General features: G+C 38.0%; 1 protein-coding gene across 2 annotated transcripts in view; it reads left to right on the plus strand.

The window, feature by feature from the left end:
- kcnq4 (potassium channel, voltage gated KQT-like subfamily Q, member 4) overlaps positions 1 to 15,296 on the plus strand; it is a 68,727-nt gene that overhangs the window by 46,496 nt on the left and 6,935 nt on the right. Inside the window, exons 5-10 of one of the 2 annotated variants that reach the window (XM_012957340.3) lie at positions 34 to 159; positions 2,758 to 2,868; positions 2,961 to 3,056; positions 6,433 to 6,521; positions 7,732 to 7,872; positions 11,716 to 11,933. In XM_012957340.3, coding sequence (XP_012812794.1) covers positions 34 to 159; positions 2,758 to 2,868; positions 2,961 to 3,056; positions 6,433 to 6,521; positions 7,732 to 7,872; positions 11,716 to 11,933 — 781 coding nt within the window. 2 annotated transcript variants of the gene reach the window in all.

A 15,296-nucleotide genomic window follows, 5' to 3' on the forward strand; every position in this document is an offset into this window, starting at 1 on the left:
GGGTGTTGTGACCACTTTTTCCTTATTCCTTAGGAACTGATCACTGCTTGGTACATTGGATTCCTGGTGCTTATATTTGCTTCCTTTCTGGTATACCTGGCAGAAAAGGATGCTAATAAAGAGTTTTCCACATATGCAGACTCTCTCTGGTGGGGCACGGTATGTTTTTGTTTACAGTTTAATTACAGTATGAGTGATATAGGTCTTTTATATAGTAGTTATGGTTAATTTTAAATATACCAATAAAAATGTGCAACCAAACCCTGATTAAACTTTGTTAAAGGTAAGTGGACAGTCACAAGTGATATATTTGTAAAATAGATATTGGTCAGTCCATCTGTTGGGAAGGATTGGCACTTTCAAGTGTGGCTTTGGCAGATTAAGAAGTTAAGAGCAACCACAGTTCCTCTTCACTTACTGTAGTTCTGACTGTTCGAGCTCTTGGCCTGAAACAACATGCGGCCATGCATGTAGTATCTGTTCATTTAATCCCTAGGCACAATGGTTACATACTGGGAGGTAACAGCCAATGTATGGCCTTTACTACTGTAAGTATCTAAGAATGCTTGTGTAATGTGCAGTTATAAAGAATTTAATCCATCCGGACCAGATGAGATTTATGTCTTCTAAGGCCACTAATATTAACTTAAGGAGCTTGTATACAAATCTTTTTGTGCAGTATAGAAATTCCAGCAGCACAGTGGTTGTTGTAGAAGATAGCGTGAAAGCTTTTGATACACTGCAATGCTTACATGAGAAATATTGAGCCGCTATGGGCTGGGACCTGCTTCACAGCTTGGATTCAGGAAATGTACAAATCCCCAGGAGCCAGATAGCTCACATCATCTACTATCCAGTTCTGGAGAGGCACTAGGAAGGGTGCCTTCTCTTACCTCTCAGCCATTAGCAATTGGTATCAGAAAAGATCATGGAATTGAAGGATTGCATCTGGGGGAATTTTGTGAAAAAATGCCCTTCAAATTCTTTGAATAATCATAAAACTTAGGAGTTTCTCTTGGTAAACCACAGCAAATCTTTGATCTTCCCTATTGATCCTCTTCCATTCTACCAACCATACAACTGCAGGATAATTTTACTAACAAGACCACTCTTGAAGTGTAATTGTGCAGACCACATCTATCAGTGGTATTAGTCTATATGTCTACCATACTCATAAGGTCAAACTCTAAAAGCTGACAAAAGTTTTTTTCTAAAAAGATGGATCGAAAATATCTCGGATCTGCATTGGGAGAATGTGGGAGGAGGCACAGGACTTGCTGCAACAGCTGAGCATATCTGCCAGGGACAGGTATACCCAGGTTAAATTGATTTATAGAGGATACCTCACCCTGCATAAATTGGCCAGAATATACCAAACAGTATCACTACTGCTAAAGTGTGGCCATAATATACCAAACAGCATCACTACTGCTAAAGTGGAAATCAAGCATAGGCTCTTCTCTTTTTGTAATAACAGGGGAGGGTCACAATCTCTACTGCTAAAGCAGAAGCTGAAAATTCCAAACTGGAGAGCTGATGAACAAAAAGATAAATACAGTTATCAGACCTGTTTTTTAGAAAACTCGCAACCTGGGGTTTTTTGGAAACGGGGTCTTTATTATTTAAATCCAATAGGCTTGTTTTGCATTCAGTAAGGATTAATTAAATCTTAGTTAGGGACAAGAACAAGGTACTGTATTGTTACAGGAAATCATTTCTAAAAATTATTTGAAATAATGGATCCCATACCTGTAATTCAAAATGAACCCAACATAAAATGAAAAATATGTTGGGTGAATAATATCATTGTTTTCATCATATTAAAACTTCATACAGTGGTGCACTACGTCTTTAAACATGCTCAGGATATTTTATTTATTGGGACAGAATCACTAACTAATGAAAATTTGCATGATATCTATTTTGGAGTTTGTAGATGCCACTTTAATCCTCATTGACATTAATGGTTTTTACCCTAAAAAGGCAAAGAGAAGAGAGATGCTTTAGTGGGATCATCCACCAACAATGGATGGAGCCAATTTTTCTGCATTCTGAAACATGTAAACATGTAATAAAGCTACAGTGTTAATGTTGGCCTCAGTTCTGTTGCTGACAGGGAAGCAAGTGCCTGAACATGAGATGCAATTCATGTTGATAACAGAGGCCAAGTTATACATTATATCACTTCTCAGTTGTGCTACAGAAGGAGACAACAGATACACAAAAATGACTGCCCAGAAGGGTGGTTAAGAAAAGCAACTTTTTTTTATTCGGTAGATTATTATCTATATATATTTTTTGCTGAAAGAACAGTAAATGTAACAAGGACGTCTGGAATAGACAAACTATTTTTTATGTGCATTTTCAGAGAGAGGTTGTGACCTGCTTTACTGTTTGTAGAAGGTTAAATAAAGCTCATGTTGCTTAGGCACACCTTTCTGTGCTTACTTTGAAGATGGAAAGTAATCTGCACTATGTGTTAATTATGAATGAGCAAGAGCATCTTTTGTGCTGTGTGTGTTATATAAGAGAGGCAGTTTGTCCTTTGCATAGTTTATAGGGGAAAGTGCTATCAGCAGAAAGATTGTTCTGCATGCATAGAGTAATTAAAATCAGTGCATTATACATTTACTGGGCAAAGAAAATATTGAAGTCATGATATTGGAAGACACGTGGTTACAGTAATTTTCCTTAAAATCAAATACACACCTGTATTTTACTTGTTTAAATTCCTTTCATTTTCCCTGTCTATCTCAGATTACATTGACAACTATTGGATATGGTGATAAGACCCCTCACACATGGCTTGGGCGGGTGCTGGCAGCTGGATTTGCACTTCTGGGTATCTCTTTCTTTGCCCTGCCTGCGGTGAGTCTTCTGGAAATAACTTAAGACATCACAACTTTATTTGTTTAGATAATACTTTTTGCTTACATGAACTACGGTTTGCTCTCATTCAGGGAATTTTAGGTTCTGGGTTTGCCCTTAAAGTCCAAGAACAACATCGACAGAAGCATTTTGAGAAGCGACGGACACCAGCAGCTAATCTTATTCAGGTGGAGTTCTGGGTATCATATAAGGCACAAAAAAACAAACTAGATAAATGAAGAACATTTAATATACTTGACTACTGAGTGCTATTATAGACACATACATGCATTTTATTATTATTATTATTATTATTATTATAGAGAAAAAGGAAATAAATCGGAATTATTTAATTAAAATGGAGTCTATGGGAGATGGCGTTCCCATAATTTCGAACTTTCTGGATAAAAGGTTTCATACCTGTATAACATATTTTAGCAATTGCTGTGCTCACAAATGAAGCAATTCTCCACATTTTGTCTTCATTTCTTTCCTGAAATATGTTGCAAAAGTCTAATTTCAGAATAGAATGCTGCATTAATGTCACATATGACTTGAGAAGCTTCTAAGAATCTGGTCTTGGCAAACTCTTCTGTATGCTTTAAAATTTAGGTAATATTTCCAGTGTGGGCATCCTTCAGAACCTACATCTTGAGATTTCCAGTAAGAGTAATATGTGTGCCAAATGTATACAAATGTGAAAAAGAGAAGGAGCAAGCAGACACATGGTAAGGCAGGCAGACTAAGTAACAGGCAGGTTAGTGAAGTAAACAGTAAGAGGGGAAATCAAAGTTAGGTCCTATGCACAGATCATGGCTGGTAAGATTTAAGGTTGAATTTGTGTGGGTGACAAAATACCATATGTGGCAAGGGTGAAAATCTGGTTTAAATACAGACAGATGATACTGTCCACCCATATACACTACTTTGAGGGACCTATAACTGCCACTTTCCTAACAAGGTTTATAAATACCTTAAGGACAGAGGTCATATTAACTGGCCAGGGCTAATATGTTAGGCAACTACAGGTTATTAAATTGCTTACTGTTTAATAGTGACTGTCCCAGGGTACTTTCTATGTTCTAAGTCAGGTAAATTACTAAACCCAACCCAGGGTGCCATAAGGATTCTTGGGAAATGACTAAAGATCATGGCAATCCTATAAAGATTAACCTGGGTAGAACTTTATTTAGCAGCCACAGTCTTTTAGATAATAGAAGTGAAGATTGTGGCAGAGGTATTTGGGGAGATCTCAAACTTTTTATATGTGTGCATCTTGAATATACATGCATATATTTGCTTGTAGGAGTGGGTATATTGGATCTTTTTTCAATCTTTATGTAATTAACATATAATTCTGTTTGCATGATTCTAGTGCTATTGAGGAAGGCAGTTGTTCTCCGCAAGAATATTTAGGATAGTACAGGATAGTACAGTGAGTTGCTAAGGAAGGTATTTATTTTCATAGCAAAATAAAAAGACTTGTTTTTTACGCTTCCTCTTAAACTCCTGGCAGCAACTGGTTTATAAATGTTGAATTCTCATGGAGGGGGTTATACCTTAGGGGAGCTTCACAGATACTGGAAACTGTCAAACCCCAGAAGGGAAGCGGGAGTGGGAGGTTTTATATCTTGACAATGAGAGAAAGCAGATTTGTATCTTCACCTTTAGTGGAAATTTTAAAGAACATTTATCAGACTGCAGCCACGTACCCCCTGCCACCTCTATTATAAATTATGTTAGAGTATTAGGGTGGGTCTTTAGGAGACAGAGGATTGTGGTAATTTTGTACACAGAACCATTTGGTACAAAAAAAAGGGATTTCCTCTGTGGTGACCCTTAGGACAAGGTGGAATGAATTCCACTTTACATTTAGGGAAGTCCAAATGCTCCTTACCATGGTTTAGTATTGAATACCTGCAGACAAATAAATACACTGTCTAAAGGTTTTAGTGTAATCACCATCCTTCCTATAATGTAATAGCATTATAATTAAAAGTAATTTTCTGACCACAGTGCACAAATGACCGTTAGTTATTAAGCACTAAGATTCATGGCACACCAGACGTTTTATCTGCAAGCATATTATTCTATGTATGCCATTAGAGCTGGGCGGTATGACCAAAAATTTATATCACGGTACTTTTCAAAATTATATCGGTGTCACGGTATTTGACGGTATTTTTTTTTTCCATGCATGATTAGGTGTTAACCCCATTTCCTAATAAATTAGAGAATAATTACTGCAGTATTGAAAATCAGAGTCAGGCAAGCGAAGGATCGGCAACAGAAAGTCGTAAGGTAAATCAGGCAGGCTTAGTTTCCCAGGCAAGGCCGCAGACAACATAGCACAGGAGGAGGCGTTTGATAGCTTTAAATACCCCCCACGCATGCGCAGAACCGGCGCCGTCAGCGCGTCACGGACGTGCAAGCTTTGGCATGTATGTGCGCTTTGACGCACACGCACCTGGACGCGCGTACGCAACGTCCCGCGGACAACGGAGGCGCGCGAGACCGGGCCGCACGGGTGAGTACCCTGACACCCCGGTATTGCGGTATCTGAAAAATGAATATAGTTTTAAAAAAAAAAACACCGGTATTCGGTATTAAACGGTATATCGCCCAGCCCTATATGCCATATCCCTAAAGAATAAACATGCTGGGCTTCTCCCTAGAAAGCTCCCACACATATTACAGAACACAATGCCCCTTTATTGTTAGACTGCTTCAGATAACACAGGGTTTTAGAGAATGCTTCCTTGAAGCTCAGAATTAATTTGTCATGGAGAGAATAGTTTGCAATTCAACTGGATTGAATTGAGCCCACACCCTAAATTCTGCATTTTTGGGCTGCAAAGTTACTGTAGTTATTAATTCGTCAGCTGACGACCGCGGAATGTGGGAGTGCGGCACTTCCGCATCCCTGACTTGATCGCGGTCCACCAGGAATCCACAGGGGATAGACTGGTGGAACGCGATCGACATATTGGCCACCCCTGAGAGTAATATTCTGAGACAATTTGTAATTGGTCTTCATTTTTTATTATTTTTAGTTTTTTAGTTATTTCACTTTTTGCTCTGCATCTCTTGAGTTTGGTATTTCAGCAGCTATCAGGTTGTTAGGATTCCAGTTAGTTATAAGTAATGAAAAGTAGGGATAACAATAAAATTGTAGCCACGCAGAGCAAAAGTTTTTTGGATGTTGGGGTCAGTGACCCCCATTTGAAAGCTGGAAAGACTCAGAAGAAGAAAGCAAATAATTCATAAACTATAAAAAATACATAATGAAGTCCACTTGAAAAGTTGTTTAGAACTGACCATTATATAAGATATTAAAATTTAATTTAAAGGTGAACTACCCCTTAAATGGTTAGAGCTTTATAGATAATTTTATACTTAGAGCTATTTTAGTCTGTGTGGCACTTGCACCAGCCTCATCTATATCAAAGATAAAAATACAACAGAGTTTTTCAGACTCTGTTCAAGAACAAGTGCAACATTTGGTCATAGATCCTCAATTTTCTTTATAAAGGTTTAATATTCCCTTTTTCTTGCTTCTGTAAGGCTGCCTGGCGTTTGTACTCCACCGATGTAAGCCGTTCCTACCTCACAGCTACATGGTATTACTATGACAGCATCCTACCTTCCTTCAGGTGAGTCTTCTCTTACTATTTAAAGTAAGACTGCAGATGCCCTATAACAAAATAGAAATGTAAAATAGACATTCATAAATGGAAAGTACAACTTGCCTATAAACAAAGTTTGTCTTTCATTTATTAAATTGATGTTAAAATATGAGGGCATATCTTATTTTGGGACCTGAACATTTTTTAGTACAGGTATAGGATCTTTTACCCAGAATGCTTGGGTTTTCTGAACAAGGGTTCTTCTTATAATATGGATCACAATAACTTGAGTTCACTAAAAATCATTTAAATATTAAATAAGACCAATGGACTAGTTTTGCCACCAATATGGATTTGTGCAGCTTAGTTATCATCAAGTTCAAGGTACTGTTGTATTATTACAGAGAAAAAGAAAATAATGTTTACAAATTTGAATTATTTGCTTGAAATGTACTCTGTGAAAGATGGCCTTCCTGTAATTTGAAGCTTTCTGAATAATAGGCTCATGCAAAAGGCATCCCATGCCCCTACACATAAAGGAAACTTTATTTAACCATTTGGCTTACTGTGCCACACCATTTTTCCAGTTCTGCATTACAGGTTTTTGGATATGGGATCCCATACTTGTAACTGCAACACATTTTGTAAATAAGGTATGAAAATCTGAATTACAGAAAACTCCTTATCTGTAAAATCCCAGGTTTCAAACATTCTGTATAACAGATCTCATAGCTGTACAGCACACACACACATACAGAAATACTTGGGGACACCATAGCTATAATTATAAGGCAAGTGTTCGGAATTTTCACACTGCCAATTGTCTGTGTCACTGTACAGTAAAGTGATTTTAATTTGCATTTTACAACATTTCTGAAATTCTTTGCAGTGTGTATTTGAAGAACTGCTGGCTAAATATTTCAAACCTTTATGGTCATGGCAATCAGTCTATCACACATGAAGTTTTATGGGATATTATCTGGTATTCACACAGAATGTGAAACTTTTGTTTTCTGACCGCTCAAATTCCCTGCTGTGCTGCTCTCAGTATAAAAAACTGATGGATTCTCACAAATATTATTTTTGTAAAAAGAATGTTATTTTTATATTTCAATTTTTGATTTTCCATTTACCCTAAGCAAGCCAGTGGCACATTCTCCTGGTTTCCTCCCTTCCCAATCTCTTGTTCACGAGCAATAAAGGTTTAACCTTTCATTGTATATTTGACCCCATTCAGAGAGCTGCTCCTTTTGTTTGATACCTGGCATCGAACCTGCAGCCGAAATGGAGGGGTTAGGCTCTGTCAGGGGTCTCCTCGCTATCAGCCAGTCCCCTCCACCCCGAAACCTGCAACACCCCCTTTCTGTACTGGGGAAAGGTAGGGGTCCCCCACCACATCTCAAATTCCTCTGTTTTTCTGAATGTCTTAAGAGGCAGAGGGGCCTGCAATAGAACACAGAGATGCATATTTGCTTGTAGTGCTTGAAGAGTCTGCATTTGGTACGCATGACAGTATGCATGCTGAATGCAGTATTGTTTTAGCAGTAAAACAATCCTTTTATATAAACAGGTAACTTGATGCTTCACAGAAAATTATTCATTTACCCTAATACCCTATACAAAGCTTTAGCAGGCTACTGACGTGTTTGGATATCTTACATAATCTTGCAGGCCCCTCTGGCTCTCTGATGTCCATTGTTTGTTTTGTGAGCGAGCATCCTCCTTTTGGGCTTTGCACCTTCTCTTTGTCAGCCCTTCTTCACAATATAATCCTTACTTTCTCACTCAGATCGCCTCTCACTCACTTATGTGCTTCTCACTCACTTAAATCTACCTAAAACACCGCTACAAATAACTTTACAGTACCGTATGTTTTAAGCTGTTTTGAGGACTGGAATTTGGATTGGATCTTTGAGACCATTAGCTATGCTGTGTTGGTTGGTTAAACAGAAATATTAACTGCTTTTTAGACATTGCTATATGCCCATATTAGTGTGAAAGTCGAATGGATTCAAGAGTCATCTACTGTAGGTTTAAACATTTTTCCCAGGCGAATATGTTTGGTCCCTAAAAGTTTCATATACAAAGTGGACTTCCAAAAACAGCAGCAAGTGTTCTGTGTTGCCCAGTAATAATACAATTTGCTGTTATGAGGCTGTCCTGTATTTAAGAGTAACCTTTGACCTCTACCCTCAGCTAACCCATGACCTCTTTACAGTAATAAACGGAGTATCTTTCGGCTGTACACTGGTTGGAAACCAAGGTATTCACTTGTTGCAATGGGACAGTCTGCATGTGTTTTGCTGTTTATTAAATACGGGCAGATGGGAGACTAGCCTGCTCTTCCATACAGTACATGCTTGATTAGTGGCATGAGGAAGTTGTCCTTATCCAACCTGACAAGTTTAAAGGGGGTCTGTATATTAAAGAAAAGAAACGGCATGCTTGCATCCATTTTTTTCCCCATTTACCTACAGTTGTTGCTAAGTCTTAGTTTAGCAATAATTAGAGTAAACAAATGTTCCCCAAACCCCTCTCAATGATGCATCCCAAAATCACACATAATCAGGGTTGGGCAGTTTTGATTGTATTGCTATTCTGAGAAAAGGTAATGTACAAGGAGGCATTAGGGCTAAGTTTCCTGCACTTCTTTACTCTTGCTACTGCATAGTTACTGCACCATTTCCCAATAATGTCCTTAGCAACTGTTGCAAACACTTTTATAAATATATGTCCCTTTTAAAGTAATGTAGAAGGGGCTCTACTCAGTGTTGCAGCAAATATATATTGTAAGCTAATTTTTTACCTAGTTTGAATTGTTTTCAGGACTCTGTAGTCCTTAATCACTACATGGGTACTTTAGTCCAATGTTTTTTAAATAAAATTAAATAACACTGGTTGTTTGCACAAAGGCAAAGAGTAATTCTATTATTATTTTTGACCTAAAGTCTCAATTGTACATTACCACAAAGAATACAGGTGATAAATAACCCTTTTATATAGACCTCCCCACTGAAGGTTATTTATGCTGTATTTGATTGCAAAACAGAATTGAGTATTAACCCTTCCTCAGAAACAGTCAGCAACCAAACAACATGTTGTTTACTTATTCATGCAGACAAAGAAGTTGATATAGAATGCAGACCTGACTGAAACATTTTCATGTTTCTGTGTGGTTGTGTTTCTGCTTTTTATCTAGTGGTTGCATGTTTCTGTCAAGCTACATTAAATGGCTAAATCTGTCCCCAACACATTGCTGGTGTGGGGAGAGTTAAAAGATAGGGGGTTATGTAATTAAATGTACTATAATTGCCCAGGAGCAGTTATCCATAGCAACCAATCAGCAGGTAGAATTTACTGATCACTTATATACGCAAATATGTTATTGGTTGCTATGGATTACTGCTACTGGGCAAACTTAGTGCCTTTTATTACATATACTGGATAAACTGACAATTTTAACCCCTTTCACTGGCACTGGATCCTGTCATAGAATGCACTTCTACCAATAGAGGGTTGAAGGATGCAGTGCAAGTTATATATGCATGATTTCCCCAACTGACTAGGCAGTTCTCTACAGTTACATGCATCTGCTTAGAGTCAAGAGCAGTTACAGAATGCTTGGCATATTAGTTCAACTTCAGACATTAGGAGACAAATGTTGTTTCCTGTGGCAGAGGGGTAATGTGTGTGGGCAGTAACTTAAATAAGCATGTGCTCCCTAGCTTGTCTACAACACATCACATGTAGGGACCACCTGCATCTACCTCCATATGTACCATATGTAATTAAAGGCACTAAGTTTGCCCTGTAGCAGTAACTTGTGGCAACCAATAACATTTTGCTTTTAAACAAGTGACCAGCAGGTCTGGACTGGGATAAAAAATAGGCCCCACCAGCCCAATAAACAGTGACTGTCTATTGCATCTTATAGCAGCCCTTCTGGCATTTGCCAGAATCCACAGACTGCCAGTCCAGGCCTGGTGACTGGTCAATTCTTCCTGTTGGTTGTTTGCTATGGGTTACTGCTCATAGGCAACCTTAGTGCCTTTTATTATATAACCTGTATGAGTATCTGTTTTGATTAGGAGTATACAGCCATTTCTCTCATGTGTGCATGAATTTCAGCATAGGACAATTCTAAAGAAATGCCTTCCTTTCAATCGAATTTAGTGAATAGTATTTTCATTAATCTGTTTCAGATGTTTTAGTGTTACTGAAATGGACTGCAGAGAGTTTCAAGAGTGTGTTGCATACTCCAAAACTAAGAATTTACAGTTATTATTGGAATATTAAGCAAATATACTTTTTTAACATGTTATTTTCCATTTATTTGAATAGAAAACTTTTAGGAAGCAGTTTGTACACAAAGAAATTCTCAAGAAATTTCCCAAAAGTGCAGGTTTTCCCCTCTGGCTTCAGCAGTGGTTAGTTGAAAAACTTGTGGGGATGATCTGCAGGTTATATTATCTGGACAAAACTTTTGCCACTGAAAAAGATAAGATTTAAGTTGCCATTTGTGCTGTAGGAAGGTTTACAGTAATAGAGTGCAGCAGTGAATGTAGCCAGAACATGAGTTGACATGCTCATATTTTTCCAAAATCAGAGATGGAAAAAAATTATTCTTTACTGATGCAGGAACCCCATGCTGTTTAGGGTGCTTCCCAAAATCCTCCTTAAATACAATAATATTTCCTGCTATAGTCAACAAGATTAGGCATGTCAGGTGACTATATGGTCTTTGCTTACAGTTGTCTTTTGAAAACATTATTAATGCCACTTAGTGATGTAGCGATTGTATAAGGCTCTACATATATTTATGAATGCAGAAAAGGGTTGTTTTCTGCGAATAACTTAAAAAATGAGAGGCCTCCTTCCCTCTCATGAATACAGTGCTACCTAACAGCACTGCTAACTTATATAATAACTTTTTTTATTTAATGTCCATTGTGGCATTATGATAGAATGATGAAATGTAAAATAGAGTAAGTTATATAGGTAGCATTATCCATCTGTTGTTTAAGTGTAAGTACTTTCTTCTATTTCCCTCACAGTAGTAACTTTGCCTGCTCCTTAACTCATATCTTCCTTTTGCCTTTGTCTTTGTCCCTCACACCTTTGCCATAAACACCTTTCCTTTCTTAGTTCTTCCCTGTCTCACCTCTTACTCTACTTTTTCTCATTTACCATTTGAATTATTGCTGTCCTTACCACTCCATAGTAGTAAATTGGGCTTGAAAGACCGGATGCGAGGCACAGTTGCACCAAAACAGACCACACGAAGCAAGCAGTACCTGGCCCCACCAGAGCGGGCTTCACCCGGTACAGAGCCTGCAGCAGAGACTCCCAGCCCTACAAAAGTGCAAAAAAGTTGGAGCTTTAATGACCGCACAAGATTCCGTGCATCACTAAGACTAAAATCAAGGCCACAGGCTGATGGTAAGTAAAGAGCCAGTTGGACAGAGTGATACTGACTATGCATTAGTCAGTAAATGAGAGCTCCTCAAAGCATTCCTGGACAAAAATTATAAACAATTCTTTGGATTACCTGAGGTACACCTACAGAAAAAACAGATGTATGGGCAAAGAAGATGTGGCCCAATAAACATACTGAACACCAATAGAAATCTGATTCACATACAGTGATATTCTGCATATTAATTAAGTCCTCTTTATTTTGATCTTTTTTATTATTTGACAGTTTAGAAGATTACTTCTAGAATCTCCCTATGGATCTACTTTTAAGTACTTTTTAAGTTCTGTACTTAAAGAACAGCTGTCTTACCATGTTTTCAAAATCCATTACCATGTTCTTTCATCTCTACAGAAAACTATTTGAAGTACTGCAAATTAAGTGCTTCTATGGCTTCCTGGGCCATAGAAATATATATATATATATATACTCACACACTATCCAATATCCACACTCTTCATTTATAAAATATAGCCTGGGTGCCAACCATAGAATAAATATTCAAACAGTAGAAAGCACTAATGACAACCACGTGTAGAAGAGTTTACAAAGCTTTATTCCTCCATACTCGTATCACATTTCAATCTAGCGGGGATTATCATCAGGATAGTGACTGGAAGTGACTCTTGTGTTTTAATATGGAATAATAAAAACAAAGCTGGCATGAGGCTCATTGTTAATCCACTTATTATAACACATAAGTCTCAGGGCCTCTTCTAATATTAATAAATAATTATTATAAATAATTGTAATAATATTTATTTTGTCTGTTCTAGTATTGATAAGTAATCATTATTAGGGCCTATGCTGAAAAACCAGTGAACATTATGTTTCTCATGTAAATGTGACTTTTACAGTGTGCTCTGGCGGAAAGATATCATTACCAAAGGGCAAATAGGAATAACGTTATACACTCCTCTAACCATGATGTTAGTTCACTGTTTCAGCATGGATGAAGTTATAAATAAGTAGTAAAGTACAAAAAGTACTGTACTGCTTCAAAACACAAAGCAGGGAACTGCAGAATTTCTATATTGAAGGAAGGAAGTGTGCAAAGTGTGAAAACTACATAAAATTAAAATTACACATAATGTCTAAAATACAAAATGCGATTTTAGAATTGAGGATATTGGCACATGGGCATTTCAGATTAAGATTTTTTTCTTTTGTTGAATGGGAAGCAGATGCTTTTAGAAAAGGTTGTTTTCATCTCTACTGAAAGCGGAGGAGTAGATATGTGTTTGTGGGGGTTCTAATCAGTGAGACAGAAAGTGTGAGTTTGCTTTGCTGTTTCTGCTTCCCACTTCCAAGACTGCAGTTTCCTATAAAGCTCTGTCTTTTTGTCAAAATATCATGTTCTACATTACAAAATCCCTACAATCAAATGTAAAAACAAAAGCTTTAGAACATAGCAAGTGCCTTGAGCATCTTTTTTCAAGCAACCATTTTTCGATATTTGTAATAATATATCAGTACTATGAAAGAAGTGAATTACAAATGGCTGTGCCCACTGAGTTATTATAGGGCATCTTTGATCACAGTTTTATTGGAAATACTTATTCAGAACATCATAGGGATCAGGGATCCCCAACTTTTTATACCCGCCACTTTCAAATGGAAAAAGTGTTGGGGGGCAACACAAGCATGAAAAAAGTTCATAGGAGTGCAAATAAGAGCTGTAATTGGCTATTTGGTATTCCCTATGTGGACTGGTAGCATATGGAAGGCCTCCAAGCCAGAAATTCAAAAATGAGCTCCTGCTTTGAGGCCACTGGGAGCAACATCCAAGGGGTTGGTGAGCAACATTTTGCTCACAAATCACTGGTTGGGGATCACTGTACTAGAATATGAAGGGGTGCAGGTCCGTGTCCCTTAGTGATCACTTAAGAAGCCCTTGTGGGAAGGGCTTCGCTTTTTTCTCTTCCAATAAGGATAAGGCTTCAGTGTGGGCTGTGCCTTTTGACACCTATGTGCAGGTCTGGACTAGCAGTCTGTGGATTCTGGCCAGATGGGCTGCTGTAAGATGCCATAGAAAGCCACAATTTAGTGGCCTGCCGGGGACTGTTTAGGCTTCTGTTTACTTGAAATGTCATGGCCTATTTTGAATCTTAGTTCTGGCCATTTTAGATGTCTCTCCCAAGACACCACTTGAATAGAACACAGGCAGCAAAAGAAAGAGTAGCACAGAGGTCTGCAGCGATAAAGGTATGGCACCAGGCAGATTTTTTTTGCACTTCGTGATAAACTACCTTTAGAGTTAATTTTTATTTACACATGTTCCACTTTTCATAAACTGAGGAGTCAACTACAGTTACCCTTGGTGCAGATAAATCAGCTTCAAAATGAACAAAAAATGGTGCTTATCAAGACTTTTTTTTACTAACCACTGGTTTTTACTTACCACTTATGCCAACTGGCTTTTGGGTAACATGCTCATCATATGCCTATATTGGAGTTCTTAAGGATACAGCTAGGAAATTCCTCCATGCAATGCAGTATAAAACTGAACATTTTGAGGGCACTTCCTAAATACTCTATGCATAAATGTTATGACTTATGTACTTTTATGCCCCCCCCAAAAAACATATAATATATATATTTCCTTAATCTACACACATTTTCCAATTCAGTGGATAATTTCTGCTGCTTTTAGATTCATTTATGCCGTTGTGTATCCTTATGGAATAAGGCATAACTAGTTATTTATCAGGCAAGAGGACCTCTGCCAAAAATAGGATTGTACAGTAATTTTAATCAGTATATAGCACCTGATGTTGGTGCCATTTTAAGCATAGATTTGTAACAGTTAGTGCCACCAACTGGCAGGATTTACTTAAAGTGTCCCACAGATAGTACACATGTAGCCAAGCTACAGAGAGGCTGGTCCAAAGTGTTTGCTGGGTGTAAGTCTGGTGACTGGTATGACAAAACCTGCTGTGGGACTACCTCCAGGTCCAGGGTGGCAGCAGCTCAAGGGTTCCCCAGCATCAATAGGTGTAGTTGAACACCATCCCTCAGAAGAGGAAGATGGATGCATTGGAAAACACAGGAGTGCAGGAGCATGTTTGGATGCAAGTACCTTAATCGTCTGTGTCAATATTTGTTGTGTCAATTTTAAGGCCCCCCCTTGATTTATAACCAAAGGATTTTTCCTAAGATTCATAAACTGCATGAGGTTGGGGTGCTCTACCCCTGAACATTCTTTCTGCAGGTAGGGTGCTAAACAGTGAAGTGACCGCCTGCTACAGATCATATAGTGTAGCAGTAGAACCGGACTTATTTGCATCTGCATATGAAACCATTAAAGCACCTTTTAAGCACTGAATAGA

Source organism: Xenopus tropicalis, chromosome 2, assembly GCF_000004195.4.
Source record: "Xenopus tropicalis strain Nigerian chromosome 2, UCB_Xtro_10.0, whole genome shotgun sequence".
NCBI lineage: Eukaryota > Metazoa > Chordata > Amphibia > Anura > Pipidae > Xenopus > Xenopus tropicalis.